General features: G+C 47.0%; 1 protein-coding gene across 1 annotated transcript in view; it reads left to right on the top strand.

Moving 5' to 3' along the window:
* LOC138262216 (fatty acyl-CoA hydrolase precursor, medium chain-like) overlaps positions 1-23,444 on the top strand; it is a 283,496-nt gene that overhangs the window by 131,278 nt on the left and 128,774 nt on the right. Inside the window, exons 4-5 of the mRNA XM_069212060.1 lie at positions 7,679-7,812; positions 22,426-22,579. Of these exons, the coding sequence (XP_069068161.1) occupies positions 7,679-7,812; positions 22,426-22,579 (288 nt within the window). The remainder of the gene's footprint in view (positions 1-7,678; positions 7,813-22,425; positions 22,580-23,444) is intronic.

Raw genomic sequence — 23,444 nt, 5'->3', positions numbered from 1 at the left:
TTTCTCTAATAAACAACATAGTGCGTAAAAAATATAAAACAACCTTGGCTATCTCCAAAGTTTTTTTCTGTCGAAACTTAGCCCATGAAAGTCGGGGCCTGAGTGTATTCTCCTTTGGCTCACAAAAATGTTTCTGCCATTTGCCTCAAGGCTACCACGACAGCCCAGGGCTGTTCTCAGCCCGGGTCGCATCAATATTGCATGATATTGATCCTTAGGCGTTGTACCATGTGGATGATATCTATCTCACAGACGACGACCTCAACATTCATTTTGCCGGGGTCAATCGGATCGCCCTAGGATTCGCAGGCCTTGGTTACAAATTTAATTTTAGGAAAATTAAAATAGCCATTCTCAGTGTACAGTTCCTAGGATATGAGGTATCAACTGAGATCAAGACCTGGCCCCGCACTTTCTAGTAACATGTGCTCAACTCCAGCCACCAAAAACGATCAAGAAGCTGCAGTCTTTACTTGGTTTCTTTAACTTTGGCAAAACTTACATTCCTGATTATGCCACTTTATGACTTAATACGCCCAGACTTTTCTGGCAGACACTGGACAGTAGAACACACATGCATTCTTAGAGGACTACAACAGGACATGCTAGACGCAAAACACTTACACACCCGTGACAACAAAACAAATTTGGTCATCAGAATAATTGCTGGTGCCATTGGGGTCACTTATGTCACCTTTAATGAGGGCAACACGGTGCCCATTGCATATAAATCCCATTTATATTCCAATGCAGAACAACGTTTTGCACCCACAGAAAAAATTCTAACTGCAGTTCAGATGGCTGTCATTAAGGAGAGACCAATTGCCCAAGGGAAACACATTATTGTCGTTACCCCGGTGCAAGCCTTAGAGGCTGTCACCAAAGCAAGCGTTCCTAACGCTAAAGCATTACATCCACATTGAATTGAGTGGGCAACCTCCCTGACTGCTACCGATGTTTATTTTATCTTTGATCCAAAACTTCAGACACAAGATATTCTCCAATTCGAACAGGAGTACCCTGCACCTATAGACATCCTGCCACTTGACAGATACCATACTGTCATCTAAACTGATGGTTCAGCACAACCAGCTGTAGATAATAAACATCAATACTCAGCCGCTTGCGCAGCCATGAGGGAAGTGATGAAGGATAGTGTATTCCACCCTCCCAATACCTACACACGGACCCTTGGGGACTGCACAGCTCAGCTGGCTGAACTCAAAGCCCTTATCTTAGCACTAGAACACACAGAGCCAGGATTCCTGACTTTAATTGTCTGTGACTCATACTACTGCGTCCAGTCCTACAATGATTACCTTAATCCTTGGAGATTGAACGGGTTCAGAGATTCCAAAGGGAACACCATAAAACACAGAACTCTGTGGGGGAGGGCGGCTGATCTTAAGGATAAGCTACCCTGTGTCCATGTAGTACATACGTTATTGCCAATAATTTGGCTGATGAAGCAGCCAAATCTGCAGTAGCTACGGCTTCTGTGGCTGCAGTGAATCGTTCCCAGATGAGATTGGATAATTAAATATTGGCTGCTGTGAGAGCTTCGGCTGAAGGCAAGCCTCTCCCAAAACGTACCCTACAAAATACTCTTACCACATCAGTGCACAGAATGTTGCCTATGCAACACTTCCTGGGGTTGGAGATCGAGTGATCCCCAATCAAGACCAGAGATTAGATCTGATAAAAGAAGCGCATGAGGGTGTCGCTTCAGCACATGCTGGTATTGTGGCCACAATAACACTGTTACAGAAATGCGACAGTTGTGACTTGTTGTAGGATTGGCATAGTCGCCTTCAAACAAACGTGCTATCATCCTTAAATCAGCAGTCTTGCATAGTGCAAGAGTCAAACTACGAAAAGCACATCACCCACAGCTCCTCACTGCACATCACCTAGTGCTCCTCAGCGACACATCACCCATTGCTCTTCAGTGCACATCACCCAGAGCTCCTCACATCACCCTGTGCTCCTCAGCGACACATCACCCAGTGCCCCTGGAAAGCAAAGGTTGGACTCTTGAGCTAACCTTCATACACCCGCCAAGAGGAGATCTGAATCCCATTATAAGACATCCTGCTCAGGGGTTTAGCTTCCGGTGGGGGGGGGGGGGTGTTTGGGGTGTTACGCCCCTCTAAAATGTATTCTGTAGTGAATAGTTGGGTACAAGTCCTTTCAGGTGGGTATGGTGCGGTGCCTCTCGGATTTCCAGAGGGATTTTTACATTCTCTCTTTCTTTCTCCCCCTCCACAACCCCACTGTCTTGTCTCTGTTTTGAAGGTCTTAAAAAATATTGCTTAGTTTGAAAAATATTAAGTTTTAAGTACTCCTAGAAATACACACTGTCCTTTAAGACCCCACCCCTTATGCCCTGCTTCTCATATAATATATTTTCATAAAATATGCCAGCGTGATTGTTGGGAAATATGAAGTTCACACTCTTCCCTCCCCCCAATATTCCTGATCAAGCTACACCCCTGATCCTGCTTGTAGGTGCTCTGCACATACAAGTGTGTGGAAGTCTGGGGCAGGTTGGCCCCACCTGAATATTGCTCTTCTGTTCAATGCACAAGTCCTCTCAATCAGGTCGCAAAAAACTATAAAAACCCACCTACTGAACTTGGCTGTTACGCAAGCCAACTTGGGGTGAAGGAAGACAGGCAGACAACAAGCATCCTTCATACACGATACAAGGGACCGCAGGTGTAGGGTCAGTACACGCTTTATTTATGGCTATCCTTAGGCAGGACCACCACAGAGCTATAGGGAAGAAGTATGTAAACCAGAGCTATAATGTTACTCCCACCTTGTTAGTCACTACTAGAGTGTCTCCTACCACATAGTTAAAGATGGTGTAGGATGTGTAGAGCAGTACACTGTCACAAATCCACTTCTAGGCACCTGCCGGGCTGAAGATCGCAGCTCCTCTAGTCTTTAACACCAATGGCCTTATTTACAAGAGGCCCCTGCTGTCGGAGCGTCACTTAGTGTGATGCTCTGCTGGGCAGGCCTCATTGATATGGAGTAAGGTAGTGGTTCCCAACCTTTTGAATTCTGTAGACCCCCACTTTATCATTCACAGATCCCAGGGACCCCCACTGAGTTATTGTTGGAATCCTGGAACCCCGTACTGACTCAGTACTGAAAGCTGGGGACCTAATCTATTAATATTATTTAATTTTCTAAGTAGTTGCGGACTCCCAGGGGTCCCCGGACCACACAGTGGGAATCACTGGAGTAAGGCAGAGCTAAGCACTGCCTTGCCTTAATCTGCTTCAAGGAGGCGTTCCATGGGTGTTGCAGTGAGCTTTCCCATGCAACACCCATGGGTTTTGACACATTTCCAGATTTACAAGAATCTTTATACCGGGGAATGCGTCAAAACTTTGCCTCCTCAGGGGAGTCGTAACAAGAAGAAATAACTTTATTTCTCCTCGTTTTTTCCTTTTTTTTATGTGCATTCTGCAGCACATATAGAACGAGGAAAATGCATCCATTGATTGGTTTTGTGAGGAAGGAGTCCCTGGTGCAATGCTGCCTGCGTTGGCGCTAGGCACCAATTTGTGCTCCGGCAGAAAGGACAGGAATGTGCTGTATGCCATTACTATGGCACCTTCCTGCCCTTTCTTTTTGACAGAGGGCAGCACAGCAAGAACACTTGCGGCACTGCCCTGCGCCAAAAAGTTGTAAATGAGGCCCCTATTGCCTTAGCTGCCAATGCACCTCTGTTACTCATAGACTGCCTCCTGAAACTTCCAACCTCTTTCCACACCTTTGTGGAAGAGGGGGTTCTGCAACCTCTGGCGATTCCCTCTTCACTTTTTTCTCCCAGTTCCAAACCTTAATTTATTTTTAAAATTTTATACAGCGGGGGCATGGCCCGAAGGCTTCAGAGTGCTTTACAACAGGAGCAGGACACATGGGTTACAGCAAGTTACACTTACAGTAATTAAACTTGGACATTTACATCGGTAGATGAGCGCAGGAGTTACCACGTGAGACAATTACAGCAGCTGGTCAAAGGATGTACAACTGACGCATCGATGTAGATGGTGGGGTCACCTAACGAAGGTTGTCCAGATCCTGATGAAGAGAGTACTTAGGTCTGGCCCAGGGTGATTAACCAGGATATCTGCCAAATAGGAGGAGCTTGAGGTCCTTTTTGGAATGAATAGACAGGTGTTTTTTGTGCATGAGGTGAATGCCCCACCTCTGTCTACCCCTTACTGCATGAGGGGCGTACCCAACCTCTGTCCACCCCTTAGTGCATGAGGGGGCATGCCCAACCTCTATCCACCCCTTAGTGCATGAGGGGCGTGCTCAACCTCTGTCCACCCCTTAGTGCATGAGGGGCGTGGCCGGCCTCTGTCCACCCCTTAGCGCACGAGGGGCGTGCTCAACCTCTGTCCACCCCTTAGTGCATGAGGAGCGTGCCCAACCTCTGTCCACCTCTTAGTGCATGAGAGGTGTGTCCAACCTCTGTCCATCCCTTACTGCATGAGGGGCATACCCAGCCTCTGTCCACCCCTTAGTGCATGAGGGGTGTGGCCGACATCTGCCCATCCTCACCCCATAGTGCATGAGAGGCATGCCCAACATGTGTCCACCCCTTAGTGCATGAGGGACATGCCCAACCTCCGCCCATCCCCACTCCTTTGTGGGTGAGGCACATGCCCAACCTCTGCCCATCTCTTTGTGCATGAGAGGGTACCCAGCCTTTTTAAACCCCCTTGTGGGTGAGGGTCATATTCGACCTCTGTCCATTCCTTTGCGGATGAGGGGTGTCCCCTGTCCTCCCACCACCCCTGTTTAGTCTTTTTTTGCTCAGCTTACGTGGGAGGACTGTACTTAAACACTCAGACACATGTGGTAACCTACCCTGAAGCCATTTCATGTGTTCTGAGGACTGTGATCCTCTTCTGGTTGATAAGGGTAATTCCATTTAGAGGGCACCCACTGCTTCTGACCTCCCCCATGAGCAATGAATCTCAGTGGTACCCCTAAGATCTGCTTCTGTAGTAAGTGTGAAATGCACCTGTCAGTGGGAACCCTGTTCTTGCGAAGCTGGAGGTGAGTGCTGGGGCACAGTATCTGGGAGGGTGGTCACCTTGTTGCCCATGTTTACAAAGGAAGAGGTAATAATCAACATTCTGGGCTTCCTTCATAACTGTTAACAGACCTTGGTAGGATGTCATTCCCATCTCTAAGGAGGGATGCATTAAGTATCCATGGTCCTCTCCCTGAGGGTACAATGTGTGACTTGAAACCAGAGTGAAAACCCCTAGTGTCCCTTAGGATGTTGAAGGGAGCACGTTGGGCACCACTATTGCGTACCCATGTATTTTCAGGGTCACATCCAATAGATATTCTTAGCCCCCAGAAGTTTTGATCTTTACTTTACTACCATGTCTCTGGATTCGAGATGTGATGTGGGTCCTGGGGGACCTGTAAATGCTCCCAGTCTGTACTTTCTCCAAGTGTGTCTGAGTTAAAGGGTGATGTGGGTCCTTGGGCACCTGTAAATACTCTTAGGGCCAGATGTAAGTAGAAAGCAAATTGCGAGTTGCACTTTGCGAGTCCTTCCGACTCGCAAATTGCAACTCGCAATTTGCTATGCAGAAAGGTGTCTCAGACACCTTCTGCGAGTCGCTATGGGGTCGCAAAGACCCACCTCATTAATATTAATGAGGTGGGTCGCAGTTTGCGGCCCCATAGCGAGTCTGGGCACTCACGGGGATGGTGGCCTGCTGGAGACAGCAGACCACCATGTCCGTGACTGCTTTTAAATAAAGCAGTTTTTTTTTTCTATCTGCAGCCCGTTTTCCTTAAAGGAAAACGAGCTGCACTTAGAAAAAAATACCGAAACCTTTTGTTTCGGTTTTTTTAAGGGTAGGCAGTGGTCCATAGCTCTGCTCTGCTCTGAAAAAAATAATTTTGTGATCGTTCACAAAGGGGAAGGGGTCCCATGGGGACCCCTTCCTGTTTGCGAATGAGTTACCATCCACTTCAAGTGGATGGTAACTGCGAGTTGATTTGCGACCGCTTTCGCGTTCGCAAATCAACTTACATCGTGGTGCGAGTCGCAAATAGGAAGGGAACACCCCTTCCTATTTGCGAGTCGGAAACACATTTTGCGAGTCGGTTCCGACTCGCAAAATGTGTTTCTGCATCGTGCGCAGGCATTAGCGCCTCGCAAACGGCGTTTTTCGCCGTTTGCGAGGCGCTAATGCCTTGCTACATCTGGCCCTTAGTTTGTACTTCTCCAAGTATGTCTGCGACCAACGGGTGATGTGGGTCCTTGGGCACCTGTAAATACTCTCAGCTTGTACTTTCTCCAAGTGTGTCTGGAGTTAAGGAGTGATGTGGGTCTTTTGGCACATGTAAATGCTCTCAGTCTGTACTTGCTTCAAGTGTGTCTGGAGCCAAGAAGTGATGTGGGTCCTTGGGCACCTGTAAATGCTCCCAGTCTGTACTTTCTCCAAGTGTGTCTGGAGGCAAGGCGTGATGTGGGTCCTGGTGCACCAGTAAATACTCTCAGTCTGTACTTTCTCCAAGTGTGTCTGGAGCCAAGGGTTGATGTGTGCCCTTGAGCACCTGTACATACTCTCAGTCTGTGCTTTCTCCAAGTGTGTTTGGAGCCAAGGGTTGATGTGGGTCGTTGGACACCTGTAAATACTCTCAGTCTTCACTTTCTCCAAGTGTGTCTGGAGCCAAGGGGTGATGTGGGTCTTTGGTTAATTGATAATACTCTCTATCTGTACTTTCTCCAAGTGTGTCTGGAGCTAAGGAGTGATGTGGGTCATGCAGCACCTGTAACTAATTTCAGTCTCTAATTTTCCCAGATGTGTCTGGAGCCAAGGGTTGATGTGGGTCCTTGGCCACCTGTAAACACTTTCAGTCTGTACGTTCTCCAAGTGTAACTGGAGCCAAGGGGTGGTGTGGGTTCTTGGTCACCTGTAAATGCTCTGTCTGTACTTTGCCCAAGTGTATCTGGAGTCAAGGCATGATGTGGCTCCTGAGGCACCTGTAACTACTCTCAGTCAGTACTTTCTCCAAGTGTGTCTGGGGCTAAAGGGTGATATAGGTCCTTGGGCACCTGTAAATACTCTCCATCTGTACTTTCTCTAAGTATGTCTGAAGTCAAGGGGGTGATGTGGGTCCTTGGGCACTTGTAAATGTTCCCAGTCTGTACTTTCTTCAAGTGTGTCTGGAGGCAAGGGTTGATGTGTGTCGTGGTGCACCGGTAAATACTCTCAGTCTGTACTTCTCCAAGTATTTCTGCGGCCAACGGGTGATGTGGGTCCTTGGGCACCTGTAAATACTCTCAGCTTGTACTTTCTCCAAGTGTGTCTGGAGTTAAGGGCTGATGTGGGTCTTTGGGCACATGTAAACTCTCTGCTTGTACTTTCTCCAAGTGTGTCTGGGGCCAAGGGGTGATATGGGTCCTTGAGCATCTGTAAATACTCTCAGTTTGTACTTTCTCCAAGTGTGTCTGGAGGCAAGAGGTCCTGGGGCCTGGGGCACCTGTACCTACTCTCAGTCTATACTGTAAATATTCTTAGTCTATACTTTTCCCAAGTGTTTCTTGAGTCAAGGGGTGATGTGGGTTCTGGGGCACCGGTAAAAACCTCACTCTGTATTTCCTTCCTCTGCTCCCTTGCAGGTGATGGTCTGGATACATGGCGGAGGCTTTACAATGGGATCAGCTTCGACATTTGATGGGTCAATATTAGCAGCCTATGAAGACGTGGTTGTAGTTTCCATCCAGTACCGGTTGGGAATTCTGGGCTCATTGAGGTGAGCCTTCACTTGCTATGTTTCCAGAACATATTAAGAAAGGTAATATGTCTTCAGAAGTGAATTCATGCAGCATCATATCGAGCTGTGTGTTGTATTTTCAGAATTCAACAGTAAATACCCGAGTATTAAATGCCCAGATGATGGACACCTTGGGGCAGATTCATCACTATTTCTTGCAGAACAGAAATCCACCCTGCTGCGCTGTGTGAAAGGACAGGAATGCACCGAATTTAACATTATACAGTGCATTCCTGTCCTTTCCTTGCGCTGGTGCACAGTGGGCTGCCATGCGCCAATGCAGGCATCCTTGCACCATGCAAAGGTGCCTACATTGTAGGCAGGATGGGCTGCCATGCAGCAATACAGGCATCCGTGCACCATGCAAAGGTGCCTACATTGTAGGCAGGGCGGGCTGCCATGCAGCAATGCAGGCATCCGTGCATCATGAAAAGGTGCCTTCATTGTAGGTAGGATGGGCTGCCATGCTCCAATGCAGGCATCCTTGCACCATGCAAAGGTGCCTACATTGTAGGCAGGATGGGCTGCCATGCAGCAATGCAGGCATCCGTGCACCATGAAAAGGTGCCTTCATTGTAGGCAGGATGGGCTGCATGCGCCAATGCAGGCATCCTTGCACCATGCAAACGTGCCTACATTGTAGGCAGGATGGGCTGCCATGCAGCAATGCAGGCATCCATGCACCATTCAAAGGTGCCTACATTGTAGGCAGGACGGGCTGCCATGCAGCAATGCAGGCATCCGTGCACCATGAAAAGGTGCCTTCATTGTAGGCAGGATGGGCTGCCATGCGCCAATGCAGGCATCCTTGCACCCTGCAAAGGTGCCTACATTGTAGACAGGATGGGCTGCCATGCAGCAATGCAGGCATCCGTGCACCATGAAAAGGTGCACTCATTGTAGGCAGGATGGGCTGCATGCGCCAATGCAGGTATCCTTGCATCATGCAAGGGTACCTACATTGTAGGCAGGATGGGCTGCCATGCAGCAATGCAGGCATCCGTGCACCATGAAAATGTGCCTTCATTGTAGGCAGGATTGTTTTTGTGGAGGAAAGAGCACTGTCCTGCACAAAAGCAATCCTCAGTGGCATTTTACTCTTTTTAAGTGTGCTCCACATTTAGAACGATGAAAGAACGAGGAGAAATAAAGATATTTCTCCCATGGGTGGCAATTCACCAAAATGCCAGGGGTAGCAGAAGAGACATCAAGTGCCCTTTGACCTCCACTTTCACTCACTCACACACACATTCTTACACATACACACAAATTCACACTTACACACACTCTCTCACATAAACACTCTCACCTGCAAGCACGCACACAACATACATTTAAAATCATTTTTACTTACTTCAGCTGCCATGGAAGGGCATATTCCAGCCAAAAATACCCTATTTGTATTACACTAATAGTGAATAATATGCTATTATTCACTATCAGTGTAGTATAAATTGACAGAAAACAAAGAGAGTGGAGTCACAACTGATGTCCATAAGCTGGAACTGCCCCTGTGCTCCTGGCACTGATTTTGCCACCTCAGAGGCCAAGGGTTGCAAAGGCAGTGCCAGGTGTCTCAAAGGGCAAACCAGGGGTCTCAACAACCCTTAAATGATGTCCATGATTTCTCCTTGTTGCTTCTCTCTGGGAAGGGGTAGCATTTTGATGCATTTCCCGGTCTACCACTAATTGTACTTATGGGAATGTGGCAAAATCCATGGATAGATGCGTGGGAACATCCACACTCTACCCATGGAATAACTCCCTGAGGCAGAGTAACTCAATGCAGTAATTTCTGCTGCTTTGTGTTACTCCTCATTTATCAAACCACTCAGGGCCATGCAAGGTGGCCTTGCATGGCTTGATAAAACTGATTTAGGATTTGCCTTGTCCTTGCACCCCCTTACAAGGGAAACACAAAAGCCATGATAAATATGCCACCTAATATTCCTAAACTTATAATGTTATATGAACTAATCACAATGTAGGTGCTTTTATAAGAAAATACAAAGTGTTTATATTAGAGTGTAATTAGTCTTGACTAGGCCTGGGCAGAATTTCAAGTACGCCAGAGAAATTTCAGTAATTCTGAGTTACTCTCAGATGTTGAATCACTGATAATTTTGTGATTGCTCCTGCTCCCGCGACTTGTGTTCAGCTGTATTAAGCACTATTTCTTAGCACAAAAATGCATCCTCAAATCCAGTTTGGTTTGTGTTCTGCTGCATATAGCACAATTTCTTTGCATAAAAATGCATTATTGCATCCATTTTGGATGCAATGGTGAATTGTGCGCAAAGAAACTAGCACTAAATGCCTGGGGAAACATCCTACCCCAAGAGCACATCTAGCGATCGTGAGCATCTGCTCGTGCTTGCTATGCATGTTCTGCTGCACTTAGTGCTATTTTTTAAGAGCCCAGGCCTCACAAGGATGCACGCTTCATACTCTACCTCTTTCAACAGAAGTACTGTTTGTCTATCATGGGTTGTGTCACAGTTATAGTAGGAAGTGGTCTGCATTATGCACAAACCCCCTGTACATTTCAGCAGGGAAGGAGAAACCCTCACTCAGTCCCTGAGTAGATGTAGAAGGAGTCCACCTACCACTTTAGCAGTGTCTAGTGGGTGTGTGGAAATAACAAGGTCAGTGAATAACCGGTGAAATTAGTCAAGAGTTAACAAACCAACAAACCAAAGAGTTTCAGGGCCCGGAAGGCTTCTGGAGCAACTGACTGCCAGCTCACACTGTGGTGGGCGCATGAAGTCCCCTGGAGCACAGTGACACCACTTGGTGGTGGCCTACTTGTCCACAAATCTTGAACCATCATTAACTGAATGACTACCATGCAGGGGGCCACCATCACACAAAGGGTCGGGTCACAATGGACTAAGAGCGTTATTCCTGAAAGAAATTCAAATCAAATTTAACAGGATTTATAGAGTATTGCCAATCACCCGCGAGGTATCCAGGCGCTGAGAACATACCTGCTAAAGAGTTCAGTTGAACAGTCAGATATTGAGTCCTTTCCTGAATTCCAGAAGAGAGGATGAGGTCTGTAAGTGAAGGGGGAGGTCGTCCTGAGATTTAGCCAGGAAGAAGAAGAAGGAGTGTCCTCCACTGTTGCTTCGGTGGATGTGGGGGGTTTGTGCGAGGGAAGTGGAGCGCAGGTGTTTGGAGGGTTGGTGGAAGTTCATGTGGTGGATAATGCATGCTGGTCCTTGATTGTGAAAGGCCTTGTATGTGTGGATCAGCATCTTAAATTGACATCTTTTCTGAATGGGGAGCCAGTGGAGGTTCTTGAGGTGGGGGTGGTGTGAGTCCATTTTGGGAGGGTGAGGATGAGTCTGGCCACTGAAATCTGAATGGGCTTGTCGTAAGACTCTCGTTACGGGAACGAGACTGCTGGATTTGTGGTGGCAGCACCACCGCTTGTGGGTAATTGAGTCAATCCCACATCGGTTGGCAGCTGTTGGCCCAACCCTTTCAGCTAGCTAGCAGCAACTCACCCAAACCTAGGAAGGAAAGGTGATTTGTGGGAGCCTGATGCATTACGTTTGGTGATCTCTCAGGGAAGTCGTGGTCGACAAATCTCACCCCTTTCTCTCATTAGCAAAGCGTTTCATACACACATGTAGGCAAAAAGAAGAAATACAGGATAGTTTTCAATGTCTTTATTGAAAAGACTGCGATTTACAATAAAATATATGAGCTGCAAATATTAGGAAAATTAGACATACCAAGATGAGAATTGCTACAATCAGTGAAAAGAAAAATTAACAACCCAAGCATATTGAAATAGGAATCCTACCTAACACCTAGCTTCTAGTGAGAGCATATCGGTGATAGCCCAATCTGCCCGTACTTAGCCCATTACCTGAGAACAGGGCTCTGCCCACCGTCTCCTTGGCTGGTATGTAGAGACAAGGCTGAGGTCAACAATGAAATGGGATACAGCATGGATGGGTATCCCAGCCTGAATGACTTCTCTAACCTTCTCCAGCCTGCATGATGTTTTTATAAGAAAACATGTTTATATTCTGTTAAAGAGACCTGACCTTAGCATGTGCCTAAGTGTTGGAGTGTCTGTGTACTCTTGTGGCGGTAATGCTCAATAGATTATCATGTAGTGTTGTTGTCAGCTTTGGGAAGACGTACATGATGAAATGCTGTGCACAAAAATAATAACAACGCTTTCACAGAATAAGAGCTGGCATAGAAAAATAAAACATCACTGCTGAAAAGCAGGCTGAACCAAAATTAATGAAATTAACCCCTTCGCTGCCAGGCCTTTTCCCCCTTAGGTGCCAGGCCTTTTTTTGGCTATTTGTGGCACTTCGCACTTAGGCCCTCACAACTTTTTGTCCACATAAGCTACCTACGCCAAATTTGCATCCTTTTTTTCCAACATCCTAGGGATTCTAGAGGTACCCAGATTTTGTGGGTTCCCCTGAAGGAGAGCAGGAAATTAGCCAAAATACAGCAAAAGTTTGTTTAAAAAAAAAAATTGGAAAAAAGGGCTGCAGAAGAAGGCTTGTGTTTTTTGTTTACCTGAAAATTGCATCAACAAAGGGTTTCTGGTGCTAAAATCACCATCTTCCCAGCTTTCAGAAACAGGCAGACTTGAATCAGAAAACCCAATTTTTCAACACAATTTTGGCATCTTACTGGGACATACCCCATTTTTACTATTTTTTGTGCTTTCAGCCTCCTTCCAGTTAGTGACAGATATGGGTATGAAACCAATGCTGGATCCCAGAAACCTAAACGATTCTGAAAAGTAGACAATATTTTGAATTCAGCAAGGGGTAATTTGTGTAAATCCTACAAGGTTTTCCGGCAGAAAATAACAGCTGAACAAACAAAATATTGAAATTGAGGTGAAAAATCAGCCATTTTTTGCCACGTTTTACTCTGTAACTTTTTCCTGCGATGTCAGATGTTTGAAAGCAATATACCATTACGTCTGCTGGACTCATCTGGTTGCAGGAATATATAGGGCTTGTAGGTTCATCAAGAACCCTAGGTACCCAGAGGCAATAAATGAGCTGCACCTTGCAATGGGTTTTCATTCTATACCGGGTATACAGCAATTCAGTTGCTGAAATATAAAGAGTGAAAAATAGGTATCAAGAAAACCTTTGTATTTCCAAAATGGGATCAAGATAAGGTGTTGAGAATCAGTGGTTATTTGCACATCTCTGAATTTCGGGGTGCCCATACTAGCATGTGAATTACAGGGCATTTCTCAAATAGACGTCTTTTTTTACACACTGTCTTACATTTGGAAGGAAAAACTGTAGATAAAGACAAGGGGCAATAACACTTATTATGCTATTCTGTGTTCCCCCAAGTCTCCCAATAAAAATGGTACCTCACTTGCGTGGGTAGGCCTAATTCTCACAACAGGAAACGCAACATGGACACATCACATTTTTACATTGAAATCTGACGTGTTTTTTGCAAAGTGCCTAGCTGTAGATTTTGGCCTCTAGCTCAGCTGGCACCTAGGGAAACCTACCAAACCTGTGCATTTTTAAAACCTAGACACCTAGGTGAATCCAGGATGGGGTGACATGTGGGGCTCTCACCAGGTTCTGTTACCCAGAATCCTTTGCAAACCTCACAATTTGGTTAAAAAACATTTTTTCCTCACATTTTGGTGACAGAAAGTTCTGGAATCTGAGAGGAGCCACAGATTTCCTTCCACCCAACATTCCCCCAATTCTCCCAATAAAAATGGTACCTCACTTGTGTGGGTAGGCTTGCGCCCGTGACAGGAAATGCTCCAAAACACAACGTGGACACATCACATTTTTTCAAAGAAAACAGACCTGTTTTTGCAAAGTGCCTAGCTGTGGATTTTGGCATCTAGCTCAGCAGGCACCTAGGTAAACCTACCAAACCTGTGCATGTATGAAAACTAGACACCTAGGGGAATCCAGGATGGGGTGACTTGTGGGGCTCTCACCAGGTTCTGTTACCCAGAATACTTTGCAAAAATCTAAATTTGGCTACAAAACCACTTTTTCCTCACATTTTGGTGAGAGAAAGTTCTGGAATCTGAGAGGAGCCAAAAATGTCCTTTCACCCAGCGTTTCCCCAAGTCTCCCGATAAAAATGATGCCTCACTTTTGTGGGTAGGCCTAGCGCCTGTGACAGGAAATGCCCCAAATCACAACGTGGACACATCAGATTTTCCCAAAGAAAACAGACCTGTTTTTTGCAAAGTGCCAAGCAGTGGATTTTGGCCTCTAGCTCAGCCGGCACTTAGGGAAACCTACCAAGCCTGTGCATTTTTTTAAACTAGACACCTAGGGGAATCCAAGATGGGGTGACTTGTGGGGCTCTCATCAGGGTCTGTTACCCAGAATCCTTTGCAAACCTCAAAATTTGGTTAAAAAACACTTTTTCCTCACATTTTGGTGACAGGACGTTCTGGAATCTGGGAGAAGCCACAAATTTCATTCCACCCAGCATTCCCCCATGTCTCCCATAAAAATGGCACCTCACTTGTGTGGGTAGGCCTAGCGCCAGTGACAGGGAATGCCCCAAAACACAACATGGACACATCACATTTTTTCAAAGAAAACAGACCTGTTTTTTGCAAAGTGCCTAGCTGTGCTTTTTGGCCTCTAGCTCAGCAGGCACCCAGGGAAACCTACCAAACCTGTGCATGTTTGAAAACTAGACACCTAGGGGAATCCAGGATGGGGTGACTTGTGGGGCTCTCATCAGGTTCTGTTACCCAGAATACTTTGCAAAAATCTAAATTTGGCTACAAAACCACTTTTTCCTCACATTTTGGTGACAGAAAGATCTGGAATCTGAGGGGAGCCACAAATTTCCTTCCACCAAGCATTTCCCCAAGTCTCCCGTTAAAAATGGTATCCCACTTAGGTGGGTTGTCCTAGCGCCCGTGACAGTAAATGCCCCAAAACACAATGTGGGCACATCACATTTTCTCAAAGAAAGCAGACCTGTTTTTTGCAAAGTGCCTAGCTGTGGATTTTGGCCTCTAGCTCAGCCGGTACCAAGGGAAACCTACTAAACCTGTGCATTTTGTAAAACTAGACAACTAGGGGAATCCAGGATGGGGTGACTTGTAGGGCTCTCACCAGGCTCTGTTACCCAGAATCCTTTGCAAACCTCAAAATGTGGCTAAAAAACACTTTTTCCTCACATTTTGGTGGCAGAAAGTCCTGGAATCTGAGAGGAGCCAAAAATGTCCTTTCACCCAGCGTTTCCCCAAGTCTCCCGATAAAAATGATGCCTCACTTTTGTGGGTAGGCCTAGCGCCCGTGACAGGAAATGCCCCCAAAACACAACGTGGACACATCAGATTTTCCGAAAGAAAACAGACCTGTTTTTTGCAAAGTGCCAAGCAGTGGATTATGGCCTCTAGCTCAGCCGGCACTTAGGGAAACCTACCAATCCTGTGCATTTTTTAAAACTAGACACCTAGGGGTATGCAAGATGGGGTGACTTGTGGGGCTCTGATTAGGTTCTGTTACTCAGAATCGTTTGCAAACCTCAAAATTTGGTTAAAAAACATTTTTTCCTCACATTTTGGTGACAGAACGTTCTGGAATCTGAGAGGAGCCACAAATTTCCTTCCACCCAGCGTTCCCCCATGTCTCCCATAAAAATGGCACCTCACTTGTGTGGGTAGGCCTAGCGCCAGTGACAGGGAATGCCCCAAAACACAACATGGACACATCACATTTTTTCAAAGAAAACAGACCTGTTTTTTGCAAAGTGCCTAGCTGTGGATTTTGGCCTCTAGCTCAGCAGGCACCTAGGGAAACCTACCATACCTGTGCATTTTTAAAAACTAGACACCTGGGGGAATCCAGGATCGGGTGACTTGTGGGGCTCTCATCAGGTTCTGTTACCTAGAATCCTTTGCAAACCTCAAAATTTGGCTAAAAAATACTTTTTCGTCACATTTTGGTGACAGAAAGTGCTGGAATCGGAGGGGACCCACAAATTTCCTTCCACCAAGCGTTCCCCCAAGTCTCCCGATAAAAATGGTACCTCACTGTGTGGGTAGGCCTAGCGCCCGTGACAGGAAATGCCCCAAAACACAACGTGGACACATCACATTTTCTCAAAGAAAGAAAGAAAGAAAACAGACCTGTTTTTTGCAAAGTGCCTAGCTGTGGATTTTGGCCTCTAGCTCAGCAGGCACCTAGGGAAACCTACCATACCTGTGCATTTTTAAAAACTAGACACCTAGGGGAATCCAGGATCGGGTGACTTGTGGGGCTCTCACCAGGTTCTGTTACGCAGAATCCTTTGCAAACCTCAAAATGTGGCTAAAAAACACTTTTTCCTCACATTTTGGTGGCAGAAAGTCCTGGAATCTGAGAGGAGTCACAAATTTCCTTCCACCAAGCATTGCCCTTAGTCTCCCAATACAAATGGTACCTCACTTGTGTGGGTAGGCCTAGTACCCGCCAAAGGAAATGCCCCAAAACACTAAGTGGACACATCAAAATGATCAAATACTAAACTACCTGTTTTTGCGGGGGGGCGGTTGGAGGGACCTGCGTTTTTGGTCCTGGTCTCAGCAGCCATATAGGGAAACCTACCAAACCCAAATATTTCTGAAAACTAGACACTCGAGGGAATCCAAGGAGGTGTGACTTGAGTGCATCCCCCAATGTTTTCTTACCCAGAATCCTCAGCAAACCTCAAATTTAGCTAAAAAATCACACTTTTACCACATTTCTGTGTGGGATCACCACACCGGGACAAATTTCCTACCACCAAACGTTCCCCTCAGTCTCCCGGTAAAAATGATACCTCACTTGTGTAGGTGGGCCAAGTGCCTGTGACAGAGAAGAGACAAAAACATGTCCAAATTGATTGGGAACCAAAGCGGGTCACAAAGGGCAGTTTGCAAAAAAAAAATTTTTAGGCTGACAAGTGCAGCAGAGTTTTTATTGGTATAAATGAGTCAATGCTGGGTTGTAGGTATTTTGTGGATTCCTGAAGATTCTGGAAGGTTCCATCACAAAAATGAGGGGAAAATGTGTGATTTCCATCAAAGTTGGAGTTTTGCTGGGAATTGTGGGTAAGAAAATGGTGCAGGGCGCATGTGAAACACACCACCCTGGACTCACCCAAATGTTTAGTTTTCAGATTTGTCTAGGGCTTGTGGATTTTTCTACATGGCAGCATCCCAAAGTCCGAAAAGTGCAACCCTCACCATTCCAAGTGGGACGATTTTGAGAGTTAGCCAAGCTCTCATGGCCCAAATGTAAAACCAAAACCCCAAATAATCAAATGGCCTCTTGCTTGCTGTGGGATAAGATGTTTTAGTGTGCAGGGGGAAAGCTGAAAGACTGTTACCCCCTTCAGTTGGGGTGGGGGCATAACCATTCCCATACTGGTTGGTAGCCACCACCACACAATTTTTTTTTTTAATTCACTGGCATCTAGTAGACTTCTGCCCCCTACCGGGTGTGGATTGGGGGTAATTGCCCCATCTGCCCACTGGTGGGCAGAAGAACCTTGGCCCCATTTATTTGGGGTAGGGGTATAGTCATACCCCCCCCTCTTATTTTGAAAAAAAAAATCTTCCCTGGTCTCTGGTGGGCTTTCTGCCCCCATTGGGGGCAGCTGAGCCCTCCAAAAATAGACGGGTCTGCCCCCAAGTGGGGCAGATATGGCCAACAGTAATGTGCCCCCATGGGGGGGGTTCCTCGTCCAAGGGGCTGCCCCCCAAAGAAAACACACACATACACACACACACCAATCCCTGGTGCCTAAGTAGTTTCCCCCGGGGGCAGATCAGCCTGATAGAAATAGGCCGATCTACCCCCAGGGGGGCAGAAATGGCCTAAATACAATTTGCCCCCCAGGGGAGCGACCCTTGCCCAAGGGGCAGCTCCCCTTATGCACAGGTATTTAAAAAAAAGTTCCCTGGTTTCTAGTGGTTGATTGGCCTAATAAAAATAGGCGGGAGCAGAAATGTCCTAAATACAATTTGCCCCCAAGGGGAGCGACCCTTGCCTAAGGGTTCGCTCCCCATACATAAAAACATAAGTAAACAAAAAAATATATATATATCGCTGGTGTCTAGGGGTTTCTGCCCCCCCGGGGGCAGATCGGCCTAATTATAATAGGCTGATCTGCCCCCAGGGGGGGGCAGAAAAGGCCTAAAAATATTTTGCCCTCCTGGGGAGTGGCCCTTGCCCAAGGGGCCACTCCCCTTATGCGCAAGTATAAAAAAAAAAATAATTCACTGGTGTCTAGTGGTTTCTGCCCCCTCTTTGGGGACAGATTGGCCTAATAAAAATAGGCTGATCTGACCCCAATGGGGGCAGAAATGGCCTAAATACAATTTGCCTGTGAGGGGAGCGATCCTTGCCTAAGGGGTCGCTCCCCATACATAAAAACATAAGTAAACCAAAATAAATATCTATATCCCTGGTGTCTAGGGGTTTCTGCCCCCACTGGGAGGCAGATCAGCCTAATTATATTAGGCCGATTTGCCCCCAGGGGTGGCAGAAAAGGCTTAAAAATATTTTACCCCCCTGGGGAGCTGCCCTTGCCCAGGGAGCCGCTCCCCTTATACGTAAGTATAAAAAAAAAATCCTTGTGTCTAGTGGCCATTGATGCGATCGGGCAGCAGAAATGCTTGCAGAGGCAAGAAAGGAAAGGCATTTCCTTTCCTTTCCTGCCTCTGCCTGCCACCTACTCCCGAGCGGAAGAGAAATGCTGAGCATTTCTCTTCCACATCGTGCTGGAAGCATGCTTCCAGCGGGATGGGAGGTGTCCTCTGATGAGGTCAGTGCGCAATCGCGTGCTGATGTCATCAGATGTCACTTGGGTGGGGTCAGGGGGGGTTGGGGTGGAAGAGGAAGTGATTCCCCTTCCATCCCCGACTGGGGTGTGTGGGAGGGATGCCCACAGCGGGGAGCGCTAGGCCGGGTGCAGGACGAGCTGGTCTTCTACCGGGCACCCTAGGGGTTAATAAATGAAATCAGAGCATATATCTGGGTAAAAGGACACAGGCCACAGGACTAAGCTAAGTTAAAATATGTGTGCCCAAGCAAGGTGCTAAAATGAATCCATGATAGTTTGTAGTCTCTTCAGGAAGTGCGTGGTGATTCCTGTGTAGAATGCGTTGCCGTAGTCCAGCTGGCTGGTGACTAGGGTTGAGTGACGGTTCATCTGGTGTTGACAGGGAGCCATTTGAAGATCTTACGACGTATGTGAAGTGTGAGGAGGCAGGCGGAAGAGACTGCATTTATCTGGTTTTCATGGTGAGCTTGCTGTCCAGAATGATGCAAGGTTGCAAGCGTGGTCTGTCAGAGTGTGTGCTGGTCCTAGTTCGGTAGGCCACCAGGAGTCGTCCCACAGGGAGGTGTTGCTCCCGAAGAGCAGCACTTCCGGTTTGTTTGTGTTGAGTTTTAGGCAGTTGTTAGTCATTCAGTCGGCGATTCCCATCATGCACCTGCAGTAGTTGAGCTTCACAGTGGAGAGGTGTTCTGATAGTCTTCTGATAGTGAGAGGGTGTCATCTACACAGGATGTGATGTTCATCCCGTGGGTTCTGATGATGCTGGCCAAAGGGGTCATGTAGGTGTTGAACAGTGTAGGGCTGAAGGACGAGCCTTTGAGGGTTTCAGCAGATGATGTTCTTGGGTTACAAGGTTGAAGGTGGTATGTGGATTCTCTGGGTTCTTCCAGTGAGAAGGGACGTGATCCATTTGAGGGTGTCTCCTTGGATTCCGATGTGCTGCTGAGAGGTCAAGGAGGATCAGCACCACTGTTTCTCCCAAGTCAAGGAGGTTTCTGATGTTGTCAGTGGCAGTGATCAGTGCAGTTTTCAGTGTTGTGGTTGGTGCAGAATCTGGATTGGGAGGGGTCCAGAAGATTGTTGGTCTCCAGGTGTTCTGCGAGTTGGCAGTTGATGGCCTTTTCGAGAACTTTGGCAGGAAAGGGGAACCGTGTGATGGCATGGTAGTTCTTGAGTTTGCTGGTGTCTGTGGAAGATTTCTTTAGAAGGGTTTTGACTTCTAGAGTATTCCATACTTTGGAGAAGGAGGCCATGGTTATGGCTGAGTTGAAGAAGGCATTAAGCTAGCTGCTGATCACTTTGCTCCCAAAGTTGAAAATGTGATGGGGACAGGGTTCCCTGTGTGCTCCTGAGTGGATGGAGTTTATGATGGCTGTGGTGTTTTGTTTAGTAAGCTGGCCCCAGGCAGTGAGCAGGTGGTGGGAGATGGGATCAGGGTTTACATCTGTGGGAGCGAGGCAGATAAGGGTGTTGACTGTGGTGGATTGTGGTTTTACGTTTTTGTAGATGGAGATTTTGTTATGGAACACGGCCACCAAAGTGTCGCTGAGCTCTTGAGAAGGGGTGATGATGTTTATGGTGACTGAGGGGTTTGAGAACTCTCTGACGATCTTGAAGAGTTCTTTGCTGTGATTAGAGCTGTCTTCGATGCGGGTGGCCAGGGCATTCCTCTTTGTCTCTTTCAATAGTCATTGGTGAGTGATGACTTGAAGGTGGCTCGGTCCTTGGGCTCCCTGCTGGTGGGCCACTTCCTTTCTAGTCACTTGCAGTTGCCTTTCATGGTTCACAGTTCTGTGGTGTATCAAATGGAATGTGTGGTGGGTCTCTTAAGTTTCGTGGGCTTGACGGGGTGACTTTTTCACCCAATCAGTGATCCAGTCAGAAACGTTTTTGACAGCCTGTTATAGGTTGGTTGCGGTGTCAGGGTGGGAGGTGTTGAGGGTGTCAGTTTACTGGCTCTTCGATACTTTATTCCAGCTGTGGTGTGAGGTGCTGGGATTCTTGGTGGCGGTGCCACGGGATTCTGTGATGGTGAAGCGAATGATGGCATGGTCTGTCCAGGTGAGCTTGGTGACATGGCTGTACTTGACTCTGTCACTGTCCGTGAAAATTAGGTTGAACGTGTGTCATGAGCAGTGTGTGGGGTCAGTGACTAGTTGGGTGAGGCTGATGTTGTTTATGGCTTTCAGGCAGTTGGTGGTGTGGTGTCATTGAGGTGAAATTGAAGTCTCCGAGGAAGATGTAGTGTGTGGAGTCGATGGTGAGCATGGAGAACTCAGGGATGGCATCACAGAAACTGGGGCATGGTCCTGGAGGTCTGTTGGCAAGGGTGCCTATGATGGTGGTTTTGCCATCAATCTGGAGTTGAAAATTAAGGTGTTCCATGATTGGGGTGGTGTCATCTGAAGCGGTGGTGCAGTGGATGGTTTCTTTGTGGTTGATGGTGATTCCACCTCCGTGTTTGTTGTTGCAATCCTGGTGTGCTATCCTGTAGTCATCTAGAGTTGCTGAGGCGATGTTGTGAGGGATGCAGGGTTGAACCAGGTTTTGGTGAGGAAGACAACATCGGAGGTGAGGGAAGTGATGGTGTCCCAGATCTCGGTGGCGTGCTTGCAGATTGATCGTAAATTGAGAAGGAGGCAGTGGAGTTGTTTTAAAACAGTTGTGGTTGATGTGGTCAGCTTGGCGATGGTTGTTATGCATGTGGGTGCTCTGATGTTGCAGGATAAGAGACAGTGCCGGCAGGTAAAAGGTCCTACTATTGATCGTGCAGAAGTAGAAGCAGTTGGTGTTGTGGAGTCTGGGATCCAGGGCTTGGAGCTCGGTGGCAGTGTATCAGTGTGTGGCGAGAGAACCAGGGTTCCTGGAAGTGGGCTTTTTCCAGGCACAGATAGGTGCAGACAGGCTTGCCTTTGGCATACCTTCATATGGCTGGTGGGTCACCTGCTATGAGCGCCCACTGCATGGCCGCACTGCAGCCTCCATTAAGTAGGTGCTAGGAGGAGGGAGGGGTGCTGGGAGGTGGTGGGCAGGGCCTTTGAGGGACGGAAGCAGGAGGGAGATACTGTGGGAAAAAGCACGGGAAAAAGGGCAGTAAAGCGAGCAGACAGAGAAACAACAGAAATCAACAAATGCAGCACAAAACCAAACAAGTTGAGCAAGATCAAATAAAGATGAGTCAAACAAGGCCAAGCACAACAGAACAATAACAAAGCAAACAATTTAGAAATCAGGGAGGCAGTGAAGCATCAAGGGCGGTGTTGTCACTAAGGACACAGAAATTAGCACAGATAAAGGAGGTTAGTTATCTCAGTAGCTGAGCCATAACAAAAAGGAAGAAAGGTTGCTTTAGTTATTGACAAAGTGACCGGATGTGCATCAATGACCTGTGATTGCCCGACATGTGAGGTGTGGGAGATGTAGTTTGGTTAATGGTGTTTTTATCATGTTTCATGTGCTGTTGAGCCAATAAATGAGTGTGCTGTATGTGTCTCTTATCCAAAAACCACAGAGCAACATTTATGCTGCATCTGTCATTAGAGAACGCTGGGAAGCACACAATAAGTGCAGGGTTTTTTCCATCATCAAAACACAAAATACGTTTTCAGCATTAGCTCTAAGGAGCAGCCAAGCATGGATTGAAGGCTGGTGCTCGCCTTACAACTGTGTATTGTGGGTAATTTGAGTGCACTTCAGAAATCATTGATGTTCGAGCTCTACCAGTCAATTTCATTTCCTCTTAATATTGCTGACAAGCAACTCTGTGTCTTCATCTTTTAGCACTGGGGATCAGCAGGCGCCTGGAAACTGGGGCTTCTTGGATCAAGTCAGAGCCCTGGAGTGGGTGAACAAGAGCATTGAAGACTTTGGGGGAGACCCCACTTCTGTCACCATATTTGGAGAATCAGCCGGAGGAATGAGCACTTCTGCACATGTGAGTAGTGAGCTAGTCACTGATTGGCTGTGAGCTTTAGGTCTGGGCAGCCAGTGAGCCACCATCCTGTACTGTGGCACCATGGGCCTGAGTGATGGTAGCTGCCATCTGGTGGTGAATGTCAGCTTTCAGAGTATGGACTATGCCAAGGGAGAGCACCCCTTGGTTGGGTGTGATGGTGGTAGGTTGCTCTCAACTGTATAAACAGAAAGTGCTGTTCACCGAAAGCACCTACAGGTGTATACTGGGCTGGGGTGGTATGATTTATGAAAAGCGGGCCGGCTTTAGGGCTGTGCGACTGGTGAGGCCACACTGGCCCTGATCTGGGGGGGGGTTGCTGACCTCAGGGGGAAGGGGAAGCGCTGTGTTTAGCATTAACTTGCAATTGAAAAAACATCTGCTGGAATAAAAATGTCAAGAGAACTCTTGTGACTAATATTCCAGCTAGAGAGACAGTGGTAGGAGTTTTGCCTTGTGGCAATTTTGAATTGTCATAAAGTTGCACAGAGGGTTAATATGCCTGCTGCAAAGAACGGGTACCATGCAGGTTACAGATCTGTATGTTATGTAGATAGCTGAGTGGATTACTGCTTTTGTCACAGGGATTATTTTGTTACCACAGTTCATAAGATACAACCCTAGTATAGAACAGTGACTGTTACGAACTGTCATCAAAGAGCTGCATGCAATCTGCATAAAATAGGCTAGGATATTATGTTTTTTTCCAGTCTTTCATTATCTATGCCTAACACTGGTAAAATGGGTTTGTTTGGGTAAATATACATTACTTCTAGTAAACCTAGCCTTTACCAGCGCTTTAAAAATAAATGAATTGCATGTGCATGAGGGGGCTATGGAGGGATGA

Source organism: Pleurodeles waltl, chromosome 10 (genome assembly GCF_031143425.1).
Source record: "Pleurodeles waltl isolate 20211129_DDA chromosome 10, aPleWal1.hap1.20221129, whole genome shotgun sequence".
Lineage (NCBI taxonomy): Eukaryota > Metazoa > Chordata > Amphibia > Caudata > Salamandridae > Pleurodeles > Pleurodeles waltl.
Note: the sequence above shows the minus strand (reverse complement) of the source record. Positions and strands in the feature narration are given on the sequence as shown.